Source organism: Natrix helvetica, assembly GCF_964273705.1.
Source record: "Natrix helvetica genome assembly, chromosome: 2".
Lineage (NCBI taxonomy): Eukaryota > Metazoa > Chordata > Lepidosauria > Squamata > Natricidae > Natrix > Natrix helvetica.
Window position 1 is genome coordinate 157,862,315 of NC_138552.1, and position 18,892 is coordinate 157,881,206.

Below are 18,892 nucleotides of genomic sequence, written 5' to 3' on the forward strand. Positions count from 1 at the left end.
GCAAATAAATAAATACATAAATAATAGAGCACCATCCTCTGACTTCAAGAAACTCTCGTTCTTAAACATTTAGGTATGTTTTCTATCGTGTAGTCAATATGGTAATACGGTATGTTTTAAAAATATGAAAAGATCTTCACCTGTTTTTTCTTTTATTACAGAATCATTTATTGTACATTGAAAAGAAAACACATTAGGGAAAGAAGAATAGAATGGAAATGGAAGGACTCCCTCCACCACCACCCCCTGAAGGTAATACAAATATAAAAAGTAGGAGCTGTTCATGCTGAATTGAAAGTGCCTGCATTTTAAAATATTTGAATTAATTTATTTTGTGCCTTTTAAGACGTTGACACCTGGATACTGTTTGTCCTATTCACTGCAATTTCTTTAGCAAGATTTTTGGGAGTGGCTTGCCACTGCCTTCTTCCTGGAGCTCAGAGAGAGGGACTGGCCCACTCAGCTGGATTCATGCCTCAGGTGGGATTAGAATTCAGAGTCTCCTAGGTTTTAGCCTGGTGCCTTCACCATTCCATCAGGATGGCAGTTTTTAAAATAAATGTTTTACTATTCTGAATTATATCGTCTTTGTTGTTTTTTTACTGTGTTCTTTGTTTCCATAAACTGATAGGGAGAAGATTCTGTGCCTAGCATGTGTTTTGGATTTCCTTAAGATTCCATTGAATGACTTCATTAGTTGGCACTGGTTATTAAAGATGAGAAGTTGCTTCTAGTAATTTTTTTTTCATTTGTTACGGTATATGTTATCTCCTATCTGGAACTGGATCTCTGTTATTGTGGGATGTAATAGGTTGGTTATGCTAATGCAAGGTTGTTTATAATGCAGTTTTTATTTACGGTGGCTAAGTCAATATATGTGATGGGACAGAGCCAGGGAAAACATATGTGAGTGCATAATTTTCTGTAAAATGTTGACTAAGCTAAGTTTGCAAACTCTTTTCTGCATTAGCTACATCTGTTTGTGTTCTGGCTAGGGTTTTAACAGATTCTTCATGGAATCACTGGGTGAAGCCATCTATTTGCTGTGTTTGTGTGTGTTAGGAATTATCAATAGCCCCCAGGCCAAGTACCTGGCTCAGTACCTGGAGCCTGTGCAGATGTGGATGGGAAGCCTGATTGTGATAAGGATTCATTATCTGTTTCTGGGGATAGTCTAATATTCAATGAGGTTAATGCCCCCCTTGTGTGATTGGTTAATGTGTGAGTCTGGGAATCCTCTTGGACTGACAGCTGCTGAAAGAGAAAGAAATTTTGTACAAGTTCATCTGGTGTGCTTGTTATACCCCCTTCTTGTACTAGGAGGCCCTTCAGGACCAAGGAGGTCAATTACACCTGGCACTCTCACAATTGGATTACTGTAATGCCTTCTACATGGGGCTCCCTTGATTGCCCAGTAGTTATATCTGGTATAGAGTGTAGTAGTGCAGGCAGTGATGGTTGTGTCACGGTATGTGTCCCCACTGCTTCAAAATTTGCAATGTTATTGGCTGGCTTCTGGGTGCAATTCAGTATACTGGTTATTAACTACCATATAAAACCCTTCCTGGCATCAGCCTGCCTATTTGAGAGACTGCTTCTCTCCATATGTTTCTACCAGTCCAATGAGGGCTGATAAAGTGGACATATTCTGAATCTTATTAAGCAAACAGTGTCATCTTGCAGATGACCCAGAAAGCCTGCCTTTTTGATGGTGGACCTTGTCCTCTGCAGTGTTATGCTCAGAAAGTGCTTGAATTTCCACAAACTATAAAAAGCGTGGTTGTTTTCTTGGGCTTTGGGAAAAGATGGTGGTCATGCCCCTTTGACTTCTTGGTTTTAGTTGTATCAAAGTTTTCTCTTCAGCTGTACTCTCTTTTGAATATATGTTGTTTTCTTTTAATTATAAATCCCCCAAGAGTTATGGAGGAGTTGGGCAGCCTCAAAATGTAATTTAATGAATAAAATAGAGTTTGCTCACAATTTTGATCCTTAACCATGAGACTTTCTGGCTTTGATTAAAAAAAAACATTTCCTAACTTCCAATCTCAGAAGAAGGGTTTGTTTCAGGATTTTCTAAACTAATATTGTATTTTTATATATTAATAAACCTCAACTGAGTGCATAGGGCCTTTGGTGTCTTCTGTCTGTCTCTGACGATCTGTATCTCTCACCTACCTGTCTCTGTCTGTCTGTCTGTCTCTGTCTCTCTCTCGTTTAGAAATGACCCATATCCCTCATAGAAGGACTCTGAGCAGCGTAAAAATGAAACATATGTAAAGATAGTGTTTCATGTAGTATACTCAATGCAGGTAGTGCTGAGCTGACTCTGAATTCATGAATGATGGAGTCCATAAAATACCCTGATACTCCCTGAAGGATACCTGATACTCACTGAAAATTTGCTTTTGCAGGCTGTTGTCTTTTATGCAACACTTAAATCAAGTTCTGTAGGCTCATAGAATTCCATTTGCCTAAGTTTTTGAAAGGGAACACTGCCTTTTAATTCAGTCATAAATGATATATTATTTGGCTGAAAAAATGTGAAAATGCTGCCCAGCAGCAAACGTTACTTCCTTCCAGTATGTATTAAGGATAGTTTAACCCCAAATGTAAAATAAAATAACTGTCTCTTCTGACATTGCCACCACTGATTTCCACTGTACTATCTCCATTATACAACTTCTTGGGAGTTCCATATCATTGGGCCAGTATCCTTGCAGTGCAAAAACCCTTTCTTTCTTTTCTAATGTGAGATAGTATATCCAGATCTTCTGAGTTATGCTTAGGATGAGTCTCAGAGATTTAATAATTCAATTGTGTTATACTTTCCTATAAAGAAAATCATTTTTATGTTCCACAATCTGGAAATACCACACTACCCAAAGACAAATGTTTTATTTTCTGGAGATTTGGGAAGGCTGGGACTACATTGAATGGAGAGGCATCAAAAGTTTAAAAAAACCCTCCTGAATGACTCATACAGCTTTATTTATCTTCTAAAACTTTATCTGTGCATAGAAATGTGGCTCAGAAACTTTGGTGAAGAATATTCAACTTTGGGTAATTATTTAATGAAGATATATTTAGAAAAAGTAGAATATTACCCTGAAATACAAGAAAATATGGCAGCCTTTTTATAAATTAAGAAAAAACACCTGACAGACTGCAATCCTATTTATGACCTTTCAGAAGTAAATTCTAAATATGATAGCAAAGAAATAATTAAAATAATTTGTGTACTGGTTGTTGGCCATATTTATAAATTATGGATTATTACATTTCATGAATTTAGGGGTGAGGAATTTAACAAAGAATTTAATAGGAAGCCTGCCTGACAGAGCCTTCTTTGAGGATTGTAAGAATATTGCTTAAATTGAACTTTGTACTATATGGAATTTGTTTGTGAGAAATGCCCATTTATGCATACAAGACAGTTACAAAAGATGGTACAAATGGAGCCAAGATTGAAGTCGAACGAGAACAGCTTCTGAATTGTAGTCCTCAATAGTCCTTTTTGTGGAAGCTGCTGGTAGATTATTTGGTGTCTGAATTTCTGTTTTAAAAGGGAAAAGTTTTTAAAAAGAAAAGGAAATGCCAAAGTGTTTCACTTAAAAAAAAATAAGAGAAAAATAAAATTAAGTAAACCAGCTTTAATTATTTACTTTTATATAACAGCCATGCTTCACAACAGAGAGATAGAATAGAAATATTTTTCCCACTAATGTAAGCAGGGCATTGTGCATTGTTAACTTCTACACGAAAGAACATATTTCCAATTAAAGATAACTCTCCCAAGTCATGCTGGGCTCCTGGTGACTTTATGGACATGCCTAGTCAGTTTCCTTGGCAAGAATACAGAAGTGGGTGTGCCATACTGGGATGTCTTTCTTTCTTTTTTTACTCCTGTGTGTAGTTCATAGTTCTGATATTCCTTTAAGGAGTTCCCAACCTGGAGTGCCCATAGCCCCCGAGGTTACAAGATGGAATTTCAGGGGGTGTGACAAAGAGTGGCTTGTTTCTGTTAAGGATGAGTCATAAGTCACAATTACTTTTATGTGAATATTAATCAAACATTTTCTAAGGCTGTGGGGCATCACAGCTCTAGATGTTGTTAGTCTTAAAGCATCCAATTTGATTCTAAAATCACATCACTTTGATGATTCCTATCTAGTGTTGTGTCAAGGCCATGTAAGAAAGGCACTGTTTCGCTCCCTATTTTAAAATCAAAGACTGCTGTCAGAGGAATGGATTTTAGTGTTCAGCCAAGCACATTGTGCAGCTATTCTTTTCCCTCTTGAATAAATTATTCTTCACAAATGAAAAATAAATAAAGAAAGGAAAAGCGGTGTGAAAACGCAAGAAGGCTACCAAAGGAATCCATGCAGCAACTTAAAAATGTTAGTGCAGGTAATTTCCTTGGCAACACACTTTTTAAAATGGTAAATATAAGGATAAAATGAAAATAGTCCTAACTATTCTTATTTCTAAATAGGTATTGTATGTTTAGAAGTCTGTCTGCTCTTGCATTAAGGCATTTTTGCATTTCTCCAGACCCAAGAAAGCTTTTTGATTGTTGTGGGAAAGTGTCTGCCTTTCTGGGAAGACCAGATTGGAAACAAGACCAGATTATCTACTTCTGGTTTAAAGTAAGGCTACATTAAGAGATTCTTACAAGTCTGAAAGTACAAGTATCCCACTGTCTCCTTTGCAACCTGAGCACTTTTTTGGAAGGAGTTCCTTTTGAGCTTCTTTCTACATCCATTACACAGCTGTAGGCTATGATCTGTTCTATGTTATTGTTCCCTAGGCAGCATCTCTCTTCCCAAGTCATTTATTTATTTATTTATTTATTTATTTCTTAGATTTTTAGACCGCCCCTCTCCCAAAAAGGGACTCGGGGCGGTGTACAGTCAATAATAAAAACATTCATAATAATTAAATACATTTAAACTACATTTAAGATACATTTGGAGGGGGAAATAGGCTGTACTAAGAAATAAATAATTCTAATCTTAAAACATCACAATTAAAACCCCAAACCCTAAAATAAAATAAATCCCTGGGAGGTGCAATTAAGAAAGTGCCAGGCCAGCTGATTGAAACAGGTGAGTTTTTAACTTTTGCCGGAAGGAACGGAGGTCGGTGGTAGTTCGAATGTCTGGGGGGAGGTCATTCCAGAGGGTTGGGCCCATCACAGAGAAGGATCTACTCCTAGGTGTCGCCCGCTGGCATTGACTAGCAGACGGCACCAGGAGGAGCCCCTCTCTGTGTGAGCGGATAGGTCGCAGGGACGTGTGTGGTAGGATGCGATCCTGCAGGTAACTAGGTCCACTGCCATGGAGCGCTTTAAAGATGGTGATCAATACCTTGAAACGCACCCGAAAGGCCACAGGTAGCCAGTGCAGCTCGCGCAGGAGAGGTGTTACGTGGGAGTAACGTGTACTTCCCATAATAACCCGCGCGGCTGCGTTCTGAACTAGCTGCAGTCTCCGAATGCGTCCCAAGGGAAGCCCCATGTAGAGAGCATTGCAGTAGTCCAGGCGAGACGTCACCAGCGCATGAGTGACCGTGCGCAGGGCACTCCGGTCCAGTAGGGGGCGCAATTGGCGCACCAGGCGAACCTGGTGGAACGCCCCCCTTGCCACGGCTGCCACATGGTCCTCCATTGACAGCCGGGCATCAAGGAGGACGCCCAAATTGCGCGCCCGCTCCACAGGGGACAATTGTTCGCCCCCTATGGCCAGCGATGGAGTCAGCTGGCTGAACCGAGGTGCCGGTAACCACAGCCACTCGGTCTTGGAGGGGTTGAGTTTGAGTCTGTTGTCCCCCATCCAGACCCCGACGGCTTCCAAACACCGGGACATCACTTCGACAGCCTCGTTGGGGTGGTTTGGGGTTGAAATATACAGCTGAGTATCATCAGCGTAAAGATGGTACTCAACCCCAAAACCACGGATGATCTCACCCAGCGGCTTCACATATGCGTTGAACAGGAGAGGCGAGAGGACCGACCCCTGTGGCACCCCACAAGTGAGTGGCCTCAGGGACGATCTCTGCCCCCCTGTCAACACACATTGCTTCCGGTCGGAGAGGTAGGAGCCGAACCACCGCAAAACGGTGCCTCCGACTCCCATCCCCTCCAGCCGGCGCAATAGGATACCATGGTCGATGGTATCAAAAGCCGCCGAGAGGTCTAATAGGACCAGGATAGAGGAGCAGCCCCTATCTCTGGCCCTCCAGAGATCATCAACCAACGCGACCAAGGCTGTCTCAGTGCTGTGCCCGGGTCGGAAGCCGGACTGGCGTGGGTCTAGATAATCGGATTCGTCTAGGTGTCGTGGGAGCTGCTGCGCCACCACATTCTCGACAACCTTCGCCAGGAAGGGGAGGTTGGAGACTGGGCGATAGTTAGCTAGCTCCATTGGGTCAAGCGCAGGCCTCTTGAGCAAGGGTCTCACCACCGCCTCTTTCAAGGCGGTTGGTAAGTATCCCTCACTCAGTGAGGCGCTCACCAGGCCCAGGAGCCAGCCTCGTGTCACCTCCCAGGCTGCCAGTACCAGCCAGGAGGGGCACGGGTCCGATAAACAGGTGGTGGGTCGCAGCCGTCCACGCAGCCTGTCCAAATCCTCGGGGGCAACAGAGTCGAACTCCTCCCAGAATGGTCTCTCAAGACTCGCTGTTGGCGGCTCGTCTGGTCCACTGACGGAGGTCCACCCGCTCCAGATCTGATCGATTTTGTCCTGAAGATATTCTCCAAACTCCTCTGCTCTACCCTGTAAGGGTGTCTCCCGCGCCCCCTGCGATAAGAGGGAGCGAGTCACCCTAAACAGGGCGGCAGGGCGGTTATCCGCGGACGCAATAAGAGCATTCCCACATACTAAGGAGATGTATGCACAAAAATGTAACCTAGGCATTTACTCTTCCATAAATTTGGAACTCTCTTATATGTTCTTCAAAAGACAAGACTTTCCATTATTAATAGGTTTGTTTTTAAGGTGTTAATTGAATTTAAAATGAGATGAAAAGTGTTTAGTACCCATTTAATTACCCCAGCCATTACCTTGCCATGGCTATAAAAGCAGAAATTAAGCAGGGCAGTGATTCAGATAACATTAAAACGCATGTGTGGCCAAAGTTCTGAGTTTTGTCTTTGTTAAATATTTATTTTAATTTTGTTTTGTTTTATTGCTCTGAAAGTGGTATTTCAGGAACTCCAAGAGAGAAAAGGCTAGCATCTGATAACATTAACAGTTAATTCCGATTGAGTGGTAAGAATCCAGAGTAAGTTATAAATATAAAACATATTTTATTTATTTTGTTAATTTTCATCACTGGACAAAATAAATAAGAATGGTGTTGACTGGGATAGGGTAAAGTTTGATCTTCTTGTAAAGTGAGTCAAAATAGACAAAATATTTAGCTAGAACAAAGGTGTCATGGCATTACATTGTCATTTTTTCCCCTTTGCTAAATCGGGGGTGGACATGGTCAGTTCATGATGTATCTGACCCACGGGCCATAAATTTGACACCCCTGAGCTAGAAGGATCAGAGAAACTGAGTGTTTCACACAGCTTCTAATATTGCTTCATTCACCAGCAGGCAAAAGCTTTGAGACCTTCCTCAGGGAAACTATTAAATAACATAGTCATCCTTGGCAGACTACAGACCTCATCTGTTTTGGAATCCATCTTAATTTATTTAATACATTCCAATACTACTCCCCATAGGTTCACATTTGGATAAAAGTTTCTCTAGCAATATAAAATATTTGGGTATTATTATTAGACCAATCTTTTCTAGTCAACTCCCAGGTCTGACATCACTGGTCCTTTGAAATATGCCTGATATCCTTTTTAATTAAAAAAGAGCTTATCTAATGTCTGCTGCCTAATATCTGTGAATATATAAGTGAGCATGCTATCAAATTAGTGTTGTAATGTGAGGTACTAAATATTTTAACAGAGTTTACTCTGAACTAACATGTAACTTAATATTAAAGCATTGCATGTTCATACTCAGGGCTGTCAAACTCCCGGTCTGTGGGCCAAATGCATCACGCGCTGGCCACGCCTGGCTTAGTGAAGGGGGGAAAAGTCCCAATACGTCACGTGACACCGCTGTGATGATGTGAGTTTGACACCCCTGTTCATACTGGAGACTTGTTCTATATAATAGGAATACAGATAGTCCTCAACTCAAGACGGACTAATGGAGATTGTCCATTATGATCAGAAATCGTGACAGCTATTAAGTGCTCACATGATTGCCTCATGTCCTTCCAAGCCCCCCTCTCCCCTGAGGTAACCTGTATTCTCCTTTCTCTCCCTGCAGTTGATTGTAAGGACAAATGACAGTATGGGCACTGCAGCAATGAACTTAAAACTAGGTCATAAGTAGCTTTTTGCGGGGTGGGGTCTACTGTAACTTTGAGTGGTTACTAAGCAACCTGTCATAAGTCGAGGATTATCTATATATGATTATAAAAGGGCAAGCTTGCGAATGTTTCCTGACATAAATTTGTTGAACTTGCTTATTTTGGTTTTAGGAGTACTCATACATGATATTGGCTATATAAAAAATAAACTTGGTATGAAACGATTTAAATGTTGAAAAGTGTATTGGAGATTCTTACTGGCTTTATACACCTTTTGATGGATGTGTAAGGATGCTGATTACTAATAGCAGATTGCTGTATTCTTCTGTATCAGCATTGATTATTTGGGGGTGCCATATTTTTAATTTGCTTCTAAGAATGATGGATAATTTGATTGCATGTATATCAAAATAATATATTGCAATCATTACTTTTGAGCAACATAACAGTTGCCAACTAAGTACTGTCATTTCTTCTCATGTATCTTTGAATTTTTACCATATGAATTTTACCATATGCTTCCTATATATTTCCAACTCTAGTTTTGCAGTAATCAATATACACTATAATTTTGAAAATAGATATTCATAGGATATTCATATATGAAGCATACTGAAGTCCTAATGTCTTAAGTCCTAATGCTAAGTATTAAAAATGTGATTGTAACTCCTTTCATACCCATTGTTTGTCAAGGGTTTGGTTTGTCTTTTCAAGATGTCCGCTTTTTAGTTTTAGGAAATGACATACCAATCACTGCTGCTAATGAAGAAGAGGACGAAGAAGGAGAACAGTTTGACTTTGATAGCGGAGATGAGATACCAGAAGCGGACAGACAAACTATTTTGCCAACTCAAGAAGAGGCAAATTGTATAGGTACATGATTCCAGGCAAAATAAATAATGGGAAGGTTACTTTTTGCAAATATGAATTGCCTTTGAGAGTAACTCTATAGTCCTTGCAGATCATCACTCCTGGGAATCATGGATTGAACTAATTCGGGCTCTCAAAAATTACAACTGTTCATTGCATGAAAACCTAAATGAGATTTGTTCCAGAACAAGCTGTATGGAAATTACTCTTAGGGACCCACACAATTAAGCCACTGTGAGATGATACTCAATGTATAGATTCAGAGATTACTCTAATGCCAAGAGATGCAGCTTTCTGGAATTCTCTGTCCTGCCTGCCATAAGCATTTGAAGAGCAGGCCAACATGACTACTGTATAAAATTGTCAGTATTTTCTAATGTTCCTATATTGAATAGTGAGAGTTGTATAATTGAGGAGAAGTCACTGCTTGAGTTGCTAAATCTTTTCTATCTATGCCAACCTGGTCCTCAGTGGAGAGAGGTTTGCAAGACTTGGGCTCTACAGAACAGCAGCTCCTAATACCTTGGTATAAGCTCAGGCAACAAAGGAGAATGGAATTGTTATACGACTATTTTGCATTAAAATATATACATAGGTGTAGACATAGTGTTATTAATACGCCTGTGCTATATTGTACTATACTTAGTATAATGTATTATGTTAGCATATATAGTATAATACGTTAAGGTACAAGTTAGGAAAATAAGCAAGTGTTAAATTGATAACAAAAGCCTTTTCTTTAAAACACAGGAAAGATAAAAAGGTCTGTTTGTTGGTGATTTGTACTATTTCTCAATAGACACAAACACCCCCACCCCTTTTACTTCAACAGTTATCAATCCCAGGGAGAAAAAGCCCATTAGGTTTAAGGATTTGCAGATAAGTGCCCTTGTGCAGCCTTTCTCCCTTCTAATCTGAAGCACTCAACACCTCCACTCTGTTCTAAATCTCAAGGCCGAACAGTTTGCCTAACAGATTAAACACTCAAGTTGTGGATTCTATTTGTATGCAAGCTAATTTAAAATAACACAGCACTCCTTCTCAGTATTATTGGGCCTCCCCCATAACACCTATAGAAATATTTGTAGCCAGTCTCCACCTTTCTTTTCAGTCCCCAAAGGCCTCTTGGGAGGTGGGGGGCGAGGGGGTTGGGGTTGTAATGGTACAGGAGGAAAACAGAATTTCTTTCTGCTGCTTTGCAGATGCTCTGTGCTGAGGTGGAAAAAGAAGGTGTTTACCACCTGTTGACTGGCTGTAATTTCTCACCATTTCTGCCGGAGTGGTGAACCTGCAGAGCTCTGCTTCCCCTTTCAGTTTGCCCCTTGTTGGTTTGCTGAAGTCCAAACCACTCTTCCTTCCCCATCACCTACCTGTCGAGTTGACAACTGCAAATTCTTCCTTTCTGTTCTTCTGCCTGAAACAAATTTTCCTTCAGGCATACCCCTGCCGTCAGCATTTTCCTTTTATAATTGGAAACCAGGTGTGGTCCAGTGCTCTCCAGATTGCCTTAAAATCTTGGGGGGGGGGGGAGAGAACAAAGGGAAAAAAGAGCTCTTGTTGGCCATTGCAAGGCTTTCTTTCTCCAAGTCAGCTGCATTATTCTGGGAAAGACAGTTGCTTTAAGGCAGGGCTGTCAAACTCGATTTCATTGAGGGCCACATCAGAGTTGTGTTTGACATCAGTGGCCGGGATGGGCATGGCCACGGTGGGCATGGCCAGCTTGCCACTGGGGACATCTGGTGGCCCAAGCACTTTGTCAGTGAAAATGGGCTCCCAAACTCCACTTTTGGGCGTGATGGCCTCCTGTGGCTCTCTGCCAGCAAAGTTTGGGGGGAGATGCGCTGGCAGAGGCCCTGCAGACCGGTCCTTTGCTGTTTCCAGGGCGAGCCAGATCTAAGCACCCCTTGGGCCGGATCTGGTCCATGGGCCTTGAGAGTGATACCCCGCTTTAAGGAGTCGAAGACCAGTCCTATATAACTATTTCATGTGTGCACCAAGCACCTTTTTGCCCTTAGATCTGAAATGCAGTACATAGAAAGTAGCTTGGTTTTGAAGGGGAGGGGAAGCCATTTTGCAGAGGGAGGAAGTTTGATTTTTTTCCTCATATGAGAAGAGTTGCTTTGACAGCAATATGTATTTTTTGTATTCAAGGGAATGAAAATCTAGAAAACCTAGAAGAAACTGAGAAAATGCAGAGCTCCAAAGCCAATGCAGAGGGCGTCCTACCACGAGTAAACCCATACTCTGTCATAACCATTTCGCCAATGCAGGAAAAGGAGCTGTTGCTGTCATCAGAGCCAAGCACACAAGATGGAACTATAAGTCCCACCCTCTCAAGTGGCTATTCGGTTCCAGTGCCTTGTGGCTATGCCGTACCATCCAATTTGCCATTGATACTTCCGGCGTATTCCAGTCCTGTTATAATCCGTAATCCTTCTGTGGATGAAGAAGGTAGTGTAGAGCTATGCATAATTATATATTTTTAAAAATAGAATTATTTTATTGTCAATGTCCTTTAATTTCTTGGATATTTTGAACCCTCTGTGCAATCCAAAGCTATGCACATTGTTCAGTGGGTTGGGCATTGAGTTTTGCAACCTGCCTCATAGCTTAAATATCTTTGTTCATATCAATAACATTTATGTAGACTGTTAATGATAGTTTTGTGGAGCTAACATTTTTTTGTGCTATAAAGTGTCAATTTTATTAGGATTGTGTTTTTAATGAATGAAATTAATTCTTCTCCCCTCTTCTCTTTCCCTCAAATTCTCTCTGCCTGGTTTGTTAGGCTTTTGGTAAAACTTGGAGAGAGCCCAAAGGGATATTTGGAAAGCAGAAAAAGTCTTCTTGCAGAAGCAGAAATCTGATTATTCTACATTTGATTATAGAAACTCTTATCTGAATTTCTCAGTTCTTTGAAATGTCTCTATTTCTAAATTATAAAAGATATTTACCCAATGTATTGATATTATACAATGGGACGCAGTGGCTCAGTGGCTAAAGGACCCTATTTATGCAGTGGGCAAAAAGATGACAGTGCTCTTTATTTTTATTTATTAGAATGTTAACTCCCCTTTTATAACTATAAGGAACACGGTGGGTCAGTGGCTAAGATGCTGAGCTTGTTGATCAGAAGGTTGGCAGTTCAGCGATTTAATCCCTAGTGCCACATAACAGAGTGAGCTCCCATTACTTGTCCCAGTTCTGCCAACCTAGCAGTTCGAAAGCACGTAAAAAATGCAAGTAGAAAAATAGGAACCACTTCGGAAGGAAGGTAACAGCGTTCCATGCAACTTCGGCATTTAGTTATGCCGGCCACATGACCACGGAGACATATTCGGACAGCACTGGCTCTTCAGCTTTGAAACGGAGATGAGCAGTGCCCCCTAGAGTCGGGAACGACTTGACATATATGCGAGGGAAACCTTTACCTTTATTAATATTATCCTTTTCATCTTTTCTCCTGCCTTCTCCTAATGGTATCTATTATTTATCACTTGTTGTATGTTATGATTAATGGTTGTAACTATGATCTATGATAGATCATGTGTCCCTCTAGCCTGTATTTTAAATTTTAAATGTTTAGGGATAGATTTTATAGGTTGTTTTAATTTTTAACTATATTGTACAGCCTATCATATCATTTGTTTTAATGGGTATTTATAATTATTTAAGTTTGTATATTGTTTTATTGTGGTCTGTACACCGCCCCGAGTCCCTTTGGGGAGAGGGGGCGGTCTATAAATAAAATAAAATAAAATAAAATATAATCTATCACTTTGCATGTACACTGAGAGCTTATCCACTGAATACAAATTCTTTCTGTGTCTAATCACACTTGGCCAATGAAGAATTATATTCTATCCATAGGTTATAAAATGAAAGGGGTTTTACATATATGCACGGAAGGATATAGCATGCCCTTTTTACTTACTTAAATATTTATAATCCCATATTCAGAGGAGCTCATGAAATGCATTATTAATGAAGGCCTTTAGAAGCCCACCGAACAATATTTAAGAGCAGGAAATTTTACTTAACAAATCACTATAATAAATGTTAATTTAAGATGCTTTCCCTTTAAGTCACTGTGACTGAAAGATTGTATCATTTCTTTAGCAAGTGTTCATATAATAGCTGAAGATGGTCATTCAAATTCCCAGAGTTCAGAAGAGCCCCCAAACAGGTATGTCAAATATTTAATGACATTTATTGTGAAAGTACAACATAACTCTAGTGTCAGTACATCTGGAGTTGAGTAGAAAAGTAGTGTTTTAAACTGAGGACAATAGGATTAGTACATGTTCAGGAAAAAGTGATAAGATCCTTCCACCAGTCCATCTTTTCATAGTCATATTCAACTTCTTTAACAATACAGATCATGTTTATGGAGATTCTCAATCATCCAGATCATCGTGTTTTTTTCAAGAGGCAACGGAACTTTCTTTATTTTTGAAGACGTTTTGCTTCAGAACTCTGATGAAGAAGCTTCTTGGATGAGAAGCAAAACATCTTCAAAGAAATACAAGAAAGTCCAGTTGCCTCTTGAAAATAACACCTTTGGGACAGTACAGACCATGGTTAATGATGCCTGTCTGTTGGTGGAATGACCAACCAATGAAATAAATGGTCCTCATCAAGCTTGCCCAAAATCTGTTCCAGAATATGTCTCTGATTATGTTATTATTGGATGTAGGCTGGTACATCTAGTGCTACAAATGCCTTATTACTTCTTTGCGGGTAGTCAAGCTGTAGCAATGTCATACCTGCCATGTTTCCAAAACCATCTATTTGCCCCTCTATTGAACAAAGCAAGATGCTGCACTAAATGAACTTTCTTGCTTTATATAGATTTTTAAAACCTTTTTTTCCCCTTCTAGTTCCTATAGCAAATGCGTTTTCTTTTCAATATCTGTTTTGTTTCTTCATACTTTAGTCTGACTACCTGCCCCTGTGCCTAAAACCTAATTATTACTGTGACTCATTCAATGTCTTTTGTAAGCAGTTCAGAGGGACATTACCCGTTTAGAGCTTCAGGCAATGTTTTTCAAATCGGGGTTTTGGACGGGCGAGTGGGGAATGAAAGGTAAACATTTGCTAGGCAACATGGACCAAATCAGATTCCTAAATTTAGAGCCAGTGGGAACATATTGGCAATAATCCACGTCTCCTTATTTGAACAAAAGCCACCAAGTCTCTTGAGTCGATGAAAGCAAGGCCATTCCCCCCCCCCCCCCCCAAACATTTCTGGGAGAGGGTCATCCTGTAACACCTAGAGATTTTGTTTGTTCCTACCCTGTCTCTTCCCGATGACACTGAAAATAAAATTGCTATGATGCAGAGTGGCATATTAGTTCATCTTTGGCACTTGTTTTTTATATGAAGGAGATCATGTTAAAAGCAGCCACTCTGTCAGACTGTATCAGAGAGTGGAAACCGTTAAGGCGATTGCTTGTTCAATAGCTTTTGGGCAGTCAAGGCAACTGGAGTGTGATTTTTCACACCTGTTAATCTAGTGGATAGTAAAGATAAAGCAGAAATGTAGCCCTGACCATTATTAAACAGGCTGCTTTTTGCCAGGGCTCTAGGGTGTTTTGGATTTGGTCTCCCAAGCAGTGTTTCTGAGTGCCCAGGTCTGCAAACATGGAACTGATGTACAAACCTTTACAGGAGCTGCATATTTTTCTAATTTGGAGATGAAATAGGAAGCATGCAAAGCTCATTGCCTACTCATTTTGGTATCCTATGACCATCACCTGTCTGTGGGTTGTATCATACTATTTATGACTGTACAGATAGTCCTCAGCTTACAGCAGTTCATTTAGTGACCGCTCAGAGTTACAACGGCATTGAAAAAAATGACTTATGACCGTTTTTCGCACTAATGACTGTTGCAGTATCCTGGTGGTGACATGATCAAAATTCAGATTCTTGGCAACTGATTCATGTTTGTGATAGTTGCAGTGTTCTGAGTTCATGTGATCACCTTTTGTGACCTTCTGACAAGCAAAGTCAATGGGGGTGTCAGATTCACTTAACAACTTAACGACTGCAGTGATTTACTTAACAACTGTGGCAAGAAAGATTGTAAAATGGGCAAAACCCACATAAATGTTTCACTTAGCAACAGAAATTTGGGGCTCAGTTGTGGTTGTAAATTGAGGACTACCTATATCTCATGATTTATGATTTATAAATCATTAAGAGAGCTTTTGCAATGAAGACAAATTCCTTGTGTGCCCAGTCATACTTGGCCAATAAAGAATATTCTATTCTATTTTGTACAGGCAAAGCCTTAAGATGAGTTGACAACATTCTTTATATTTTAGATGAATACCATGTTTCCCTGAAAATAGGTCAGGGTCTTATTTTCTTTTGACCCCCGAAATAAGCACTTGGCCTTATTTTCGGGAAGGTCTTATTATTTTTGAGGTGCAGGAAGAGGCAACCGTGTTTACCTCCTGGCTGCTGCTGTGTTGCAATATTTTCAGGGAGGGCTTATTTTTTTGGGGGGGGGGCTTATTTTAGCGCATGCACTCAAAAGCCCAATTGGACTTATTATCCGGGGAGGTCTTATTTTGGGGGAAACAGGGTAATCATTTTGGAAAGAATAGTGGTATAAATATAGGAAAGGCACTTTAAGCCTTGCTGGACTCCCCTTTTCACCCAGTCATTGCCCTGTACTTCAGCATACCTGATCATGTGAGGCAGAACTGATATCTGAAATATAAAACCTGAGATGGCGGCAAACAAATTCTTCTGCAATTTGTTGCCCTGCCTATTGCAAAATGCAGGGCCTCAGCAGAACGGAGAGGAAGGAAAAGACTTTAGGAATTGCTGCTACCGTGTTTTCCCGAAAATAAGACTCCCCCCCCAAAAATAAGCACTTGGCCTTATTTTGGGGGAGGTCTTATGATTTTGAGGTGCAGGAGGCAGCGAGCATGGTCACCTCATGGCTGCTGCTGTGTTGTAATATTTTGGGGGGGGAGGGCTTATTTTCAGGGGAGGTCTTATTTTCAGGGAAACAGAGTAGCAGCTTTCTTCATTTTCTCATTCTCTTTCTCCTCCTCCCAGATGAATGAGGAAAGGGAAAAGAAGCACACCTTATTTGTTCTGCAAAAATCTGGATGACCCCTAGACAAAGGGAAGGAGTTACAAAGACTCTCTCACTCTGTAGGGTTATAGAGATGCCTTAAAGAGAGAGGGGCAGTCTAATGAGGGACTGGGAGGGAGTGTTAATGCAAATGTACCACTGTTTTCTGAATAGGAGGAGTGAAGCTGTGTTTAGCATTACTTTAGGTAACGTGGGAGATCTGGGTCAGAGGTCTTGTCTGAAAAGATTGCATTGAAGCCCACGGAGCACTACTTATGTCCCGCCAAAGAAGATTCTTTTGTGTGCTCACTTTTGCCCTGCACAATTTTAAGTCCTATGGATTCTCAGGCTTCTTTGCGACTTTAGATTTATTTTTTAAAGCACATTTTAAAGTTACAATATATTCTTGAGGACAACATTTCATGGAAGACCTCTTTGAATTCAGTAATTAACATTGTAGTAATTAATGGAATTGCATATTCTCCTACTCTCATTAAACTTAATGGAGTTTCCAAGTCAAGATGCAAAGATTGTGCCTCAAGTCATTTGAATACGTGGAACTCATCTTTATTTTCTCTGTGTGTGCTTAATTTATAGTGAAGATAATCAGGGGAGCACAGATGAGAATGCCTTGGCCAAATGGGTGGCTGATCCTGCAAATACAGAGTGGATGGAGAGTGAGTATGGATGACCAACAATTCCTCTGCAGGAATTTAACAGTCTTGGATCAATAACTCAGATTGCTGCATTTATCAGATTAATTACACTCTGGACCATCATCTTCTGGATTGCTTGAACTGTTTTTTTAATCCAGATGATATTTATAAATTCCAAGTACGCAGTGCAAAATTGTCTGCAAAACATGTCCGTTTGAGTATATAATGAACTGTTTCAAGCAACTTGGCACACTTTTAATCTGAGAACCATCCTGTTCCAAGATTGAAAGGCTTCTAAACTGTTTGAATAGTCTGTTTGCTGCCTGGGTGGGAAATTTCGTATCATTTCAAGCTTGTAACAGTTTGAAAGATTATGTTGTACAAGTTCAAAGATATAAACAAAACCTGAAAAACAAATTGTTGCATTTGATGTGTGTTTCCTTTCTCCAGTGAATCTGGAAGAAAACCTCTTCATTGTAAGGAAATCCTAGGAAATTAAACTTTGGAAATACTAATTTAAATTGCCTTTCTGAAATAATATATGCATTGGATATTAATTTCTCTTCTTGTTTTAATTGCATTCACTTCTTGGCTCAAAATCTTGCCAGCTTTTTGTAAATATTTGTTCACTTAAAAAAACTTGATACTGTGACGGAAATGAGAAAGAACAGATATGAATTCATATACATCTGAAAGTGTACTAGAAACAGACACGAACTGAGCACATGTGCTTCAGTTTGAACAATGTTCCTTGGATGTAAAATAAAAAGGAACTGCTGCCTGTAGTAGTTATACTTAGGCTAGATATTAAAGAATCAGTGCTGAGAATGTAAATTGTCACATGAGCAATTGTATAATGTGAGGAATCACAATATAGAGGATGCATTTTCAAATCTAAAACACCTATTCAGTTGTTTACTACTTACAAACTTCAATTATGCAAATGCGTTCATTAGAAGCTTAGGTACCTTATGTATCTAAAATGCTTATTTAGATACATAACCATCAACATCTATTCCAATGAATGCATTTAAATAAGCACACTTTTAAGAATTAAACAAGTCTTTGTAGATTTATTTCTAAAAATAAGCATTTCAAAACTTCAGGCTTTCTGCAGATTTCTCGTAATGCAAAGCAGAAATTTGGGTAGTGCAGGAGGAAATCAAGAGGCTGATTTTAAACATTTTTATTTGTATCTCGTTAACTCACCTGAAGTTGTGAAGCAGTATCAAATGAATAATATGCTTCTGACTAGACAAAAACAGAATATGATATGTATGTGTCATTTATCATTTATTTTATCATTATTTTATTGTACCCTATAGATGTTTGTGTTGCACATTTTTACTCTATTTTTTAAAAGAAATCTTTCCAATAACAATTCATTGAGGGTTTTTTCCCTCTTTGATTTTAGATCCTGACGAAGTAATATATGATGATGTACCCAGAGAAAATTCAGACTCTGAACCAGGTATAAGTTTAAATTCAATTTTAATTAGCAGTATTAAAGGGGGAGAAATACCAATAGATGTTCCAAGTGGAAGAAATGTTTAATTTTCCCTAGCTGTCCTTCTACAATATTTCCTATATTTTAGACCATTGTCATATAAAATGGGGATCCAGATCGAAGTCTTTGGCTTTAAAATAGCATGCTGGGACTATGCACCCAAAATGATGACGTGGGCCTAATAAAACTTATATGGAAATGAAAATATATTTCATTTTCATATAATTAAAATTAATAAAAATGGTTACTCTCCAGGCATTTAATAATTCAATAATTGTGGAGATTTTTCAAGGCTCATCAATGATTCTGGATTGTGTATCTATTTTTTCAATTCTGGGTTTAAAGGCATGACAATCAAACCTTACCGAGGTGAAAAAGTTAGTTTGAGGT

General features: G+C 39.6%; 1 protein-coding gene across 3 annotated transcripts in view; it reads left to right on the forward strand.

Annotated features, from left to right (window-relative positions):
• The window catches only part of ARHGEF10 (Rho guanine nucleotide exchange factor 10), a 108,281-nt gene that overhangs the window by 11,305 nt on the left and 78,084 nt on the right, over positions 1 to 18,892 (forward strand). For all 3 annotated transcript variants that reach the window (XM_081944670.1, XM_081944669.1, XM_081944671.1), the window contains exons 2-7: positions 162 to 252; positions 9,106 to 9,249; positions 11,398 to 11,697; positions 13,366 to 13,432; positions 16,937 to 17,016; positions 18,410 to 18,466. In XM_081944670.1, the coding sequence (XP_081800796.1) occupies positions 213 to 252; positions 9,106 to 9,249; positions 11,398 to 11,697; positions 13,366 to 13,432; positions 16,937 to 17,016; positions 18,410 to 18,466 (688 nt within the window). In that variant the 5' untranslated portion in view covers positions 162 to 212. The remainder of the gene's footprint in view (positions 1 to 161; positions 253 to 9,105; positions 9,250 to 11,397; positions 11,698 to 13,365; positions 13,433 to 16,936; positions 17,017 to 18,409; positions 18,467 to 18,892) is intronic.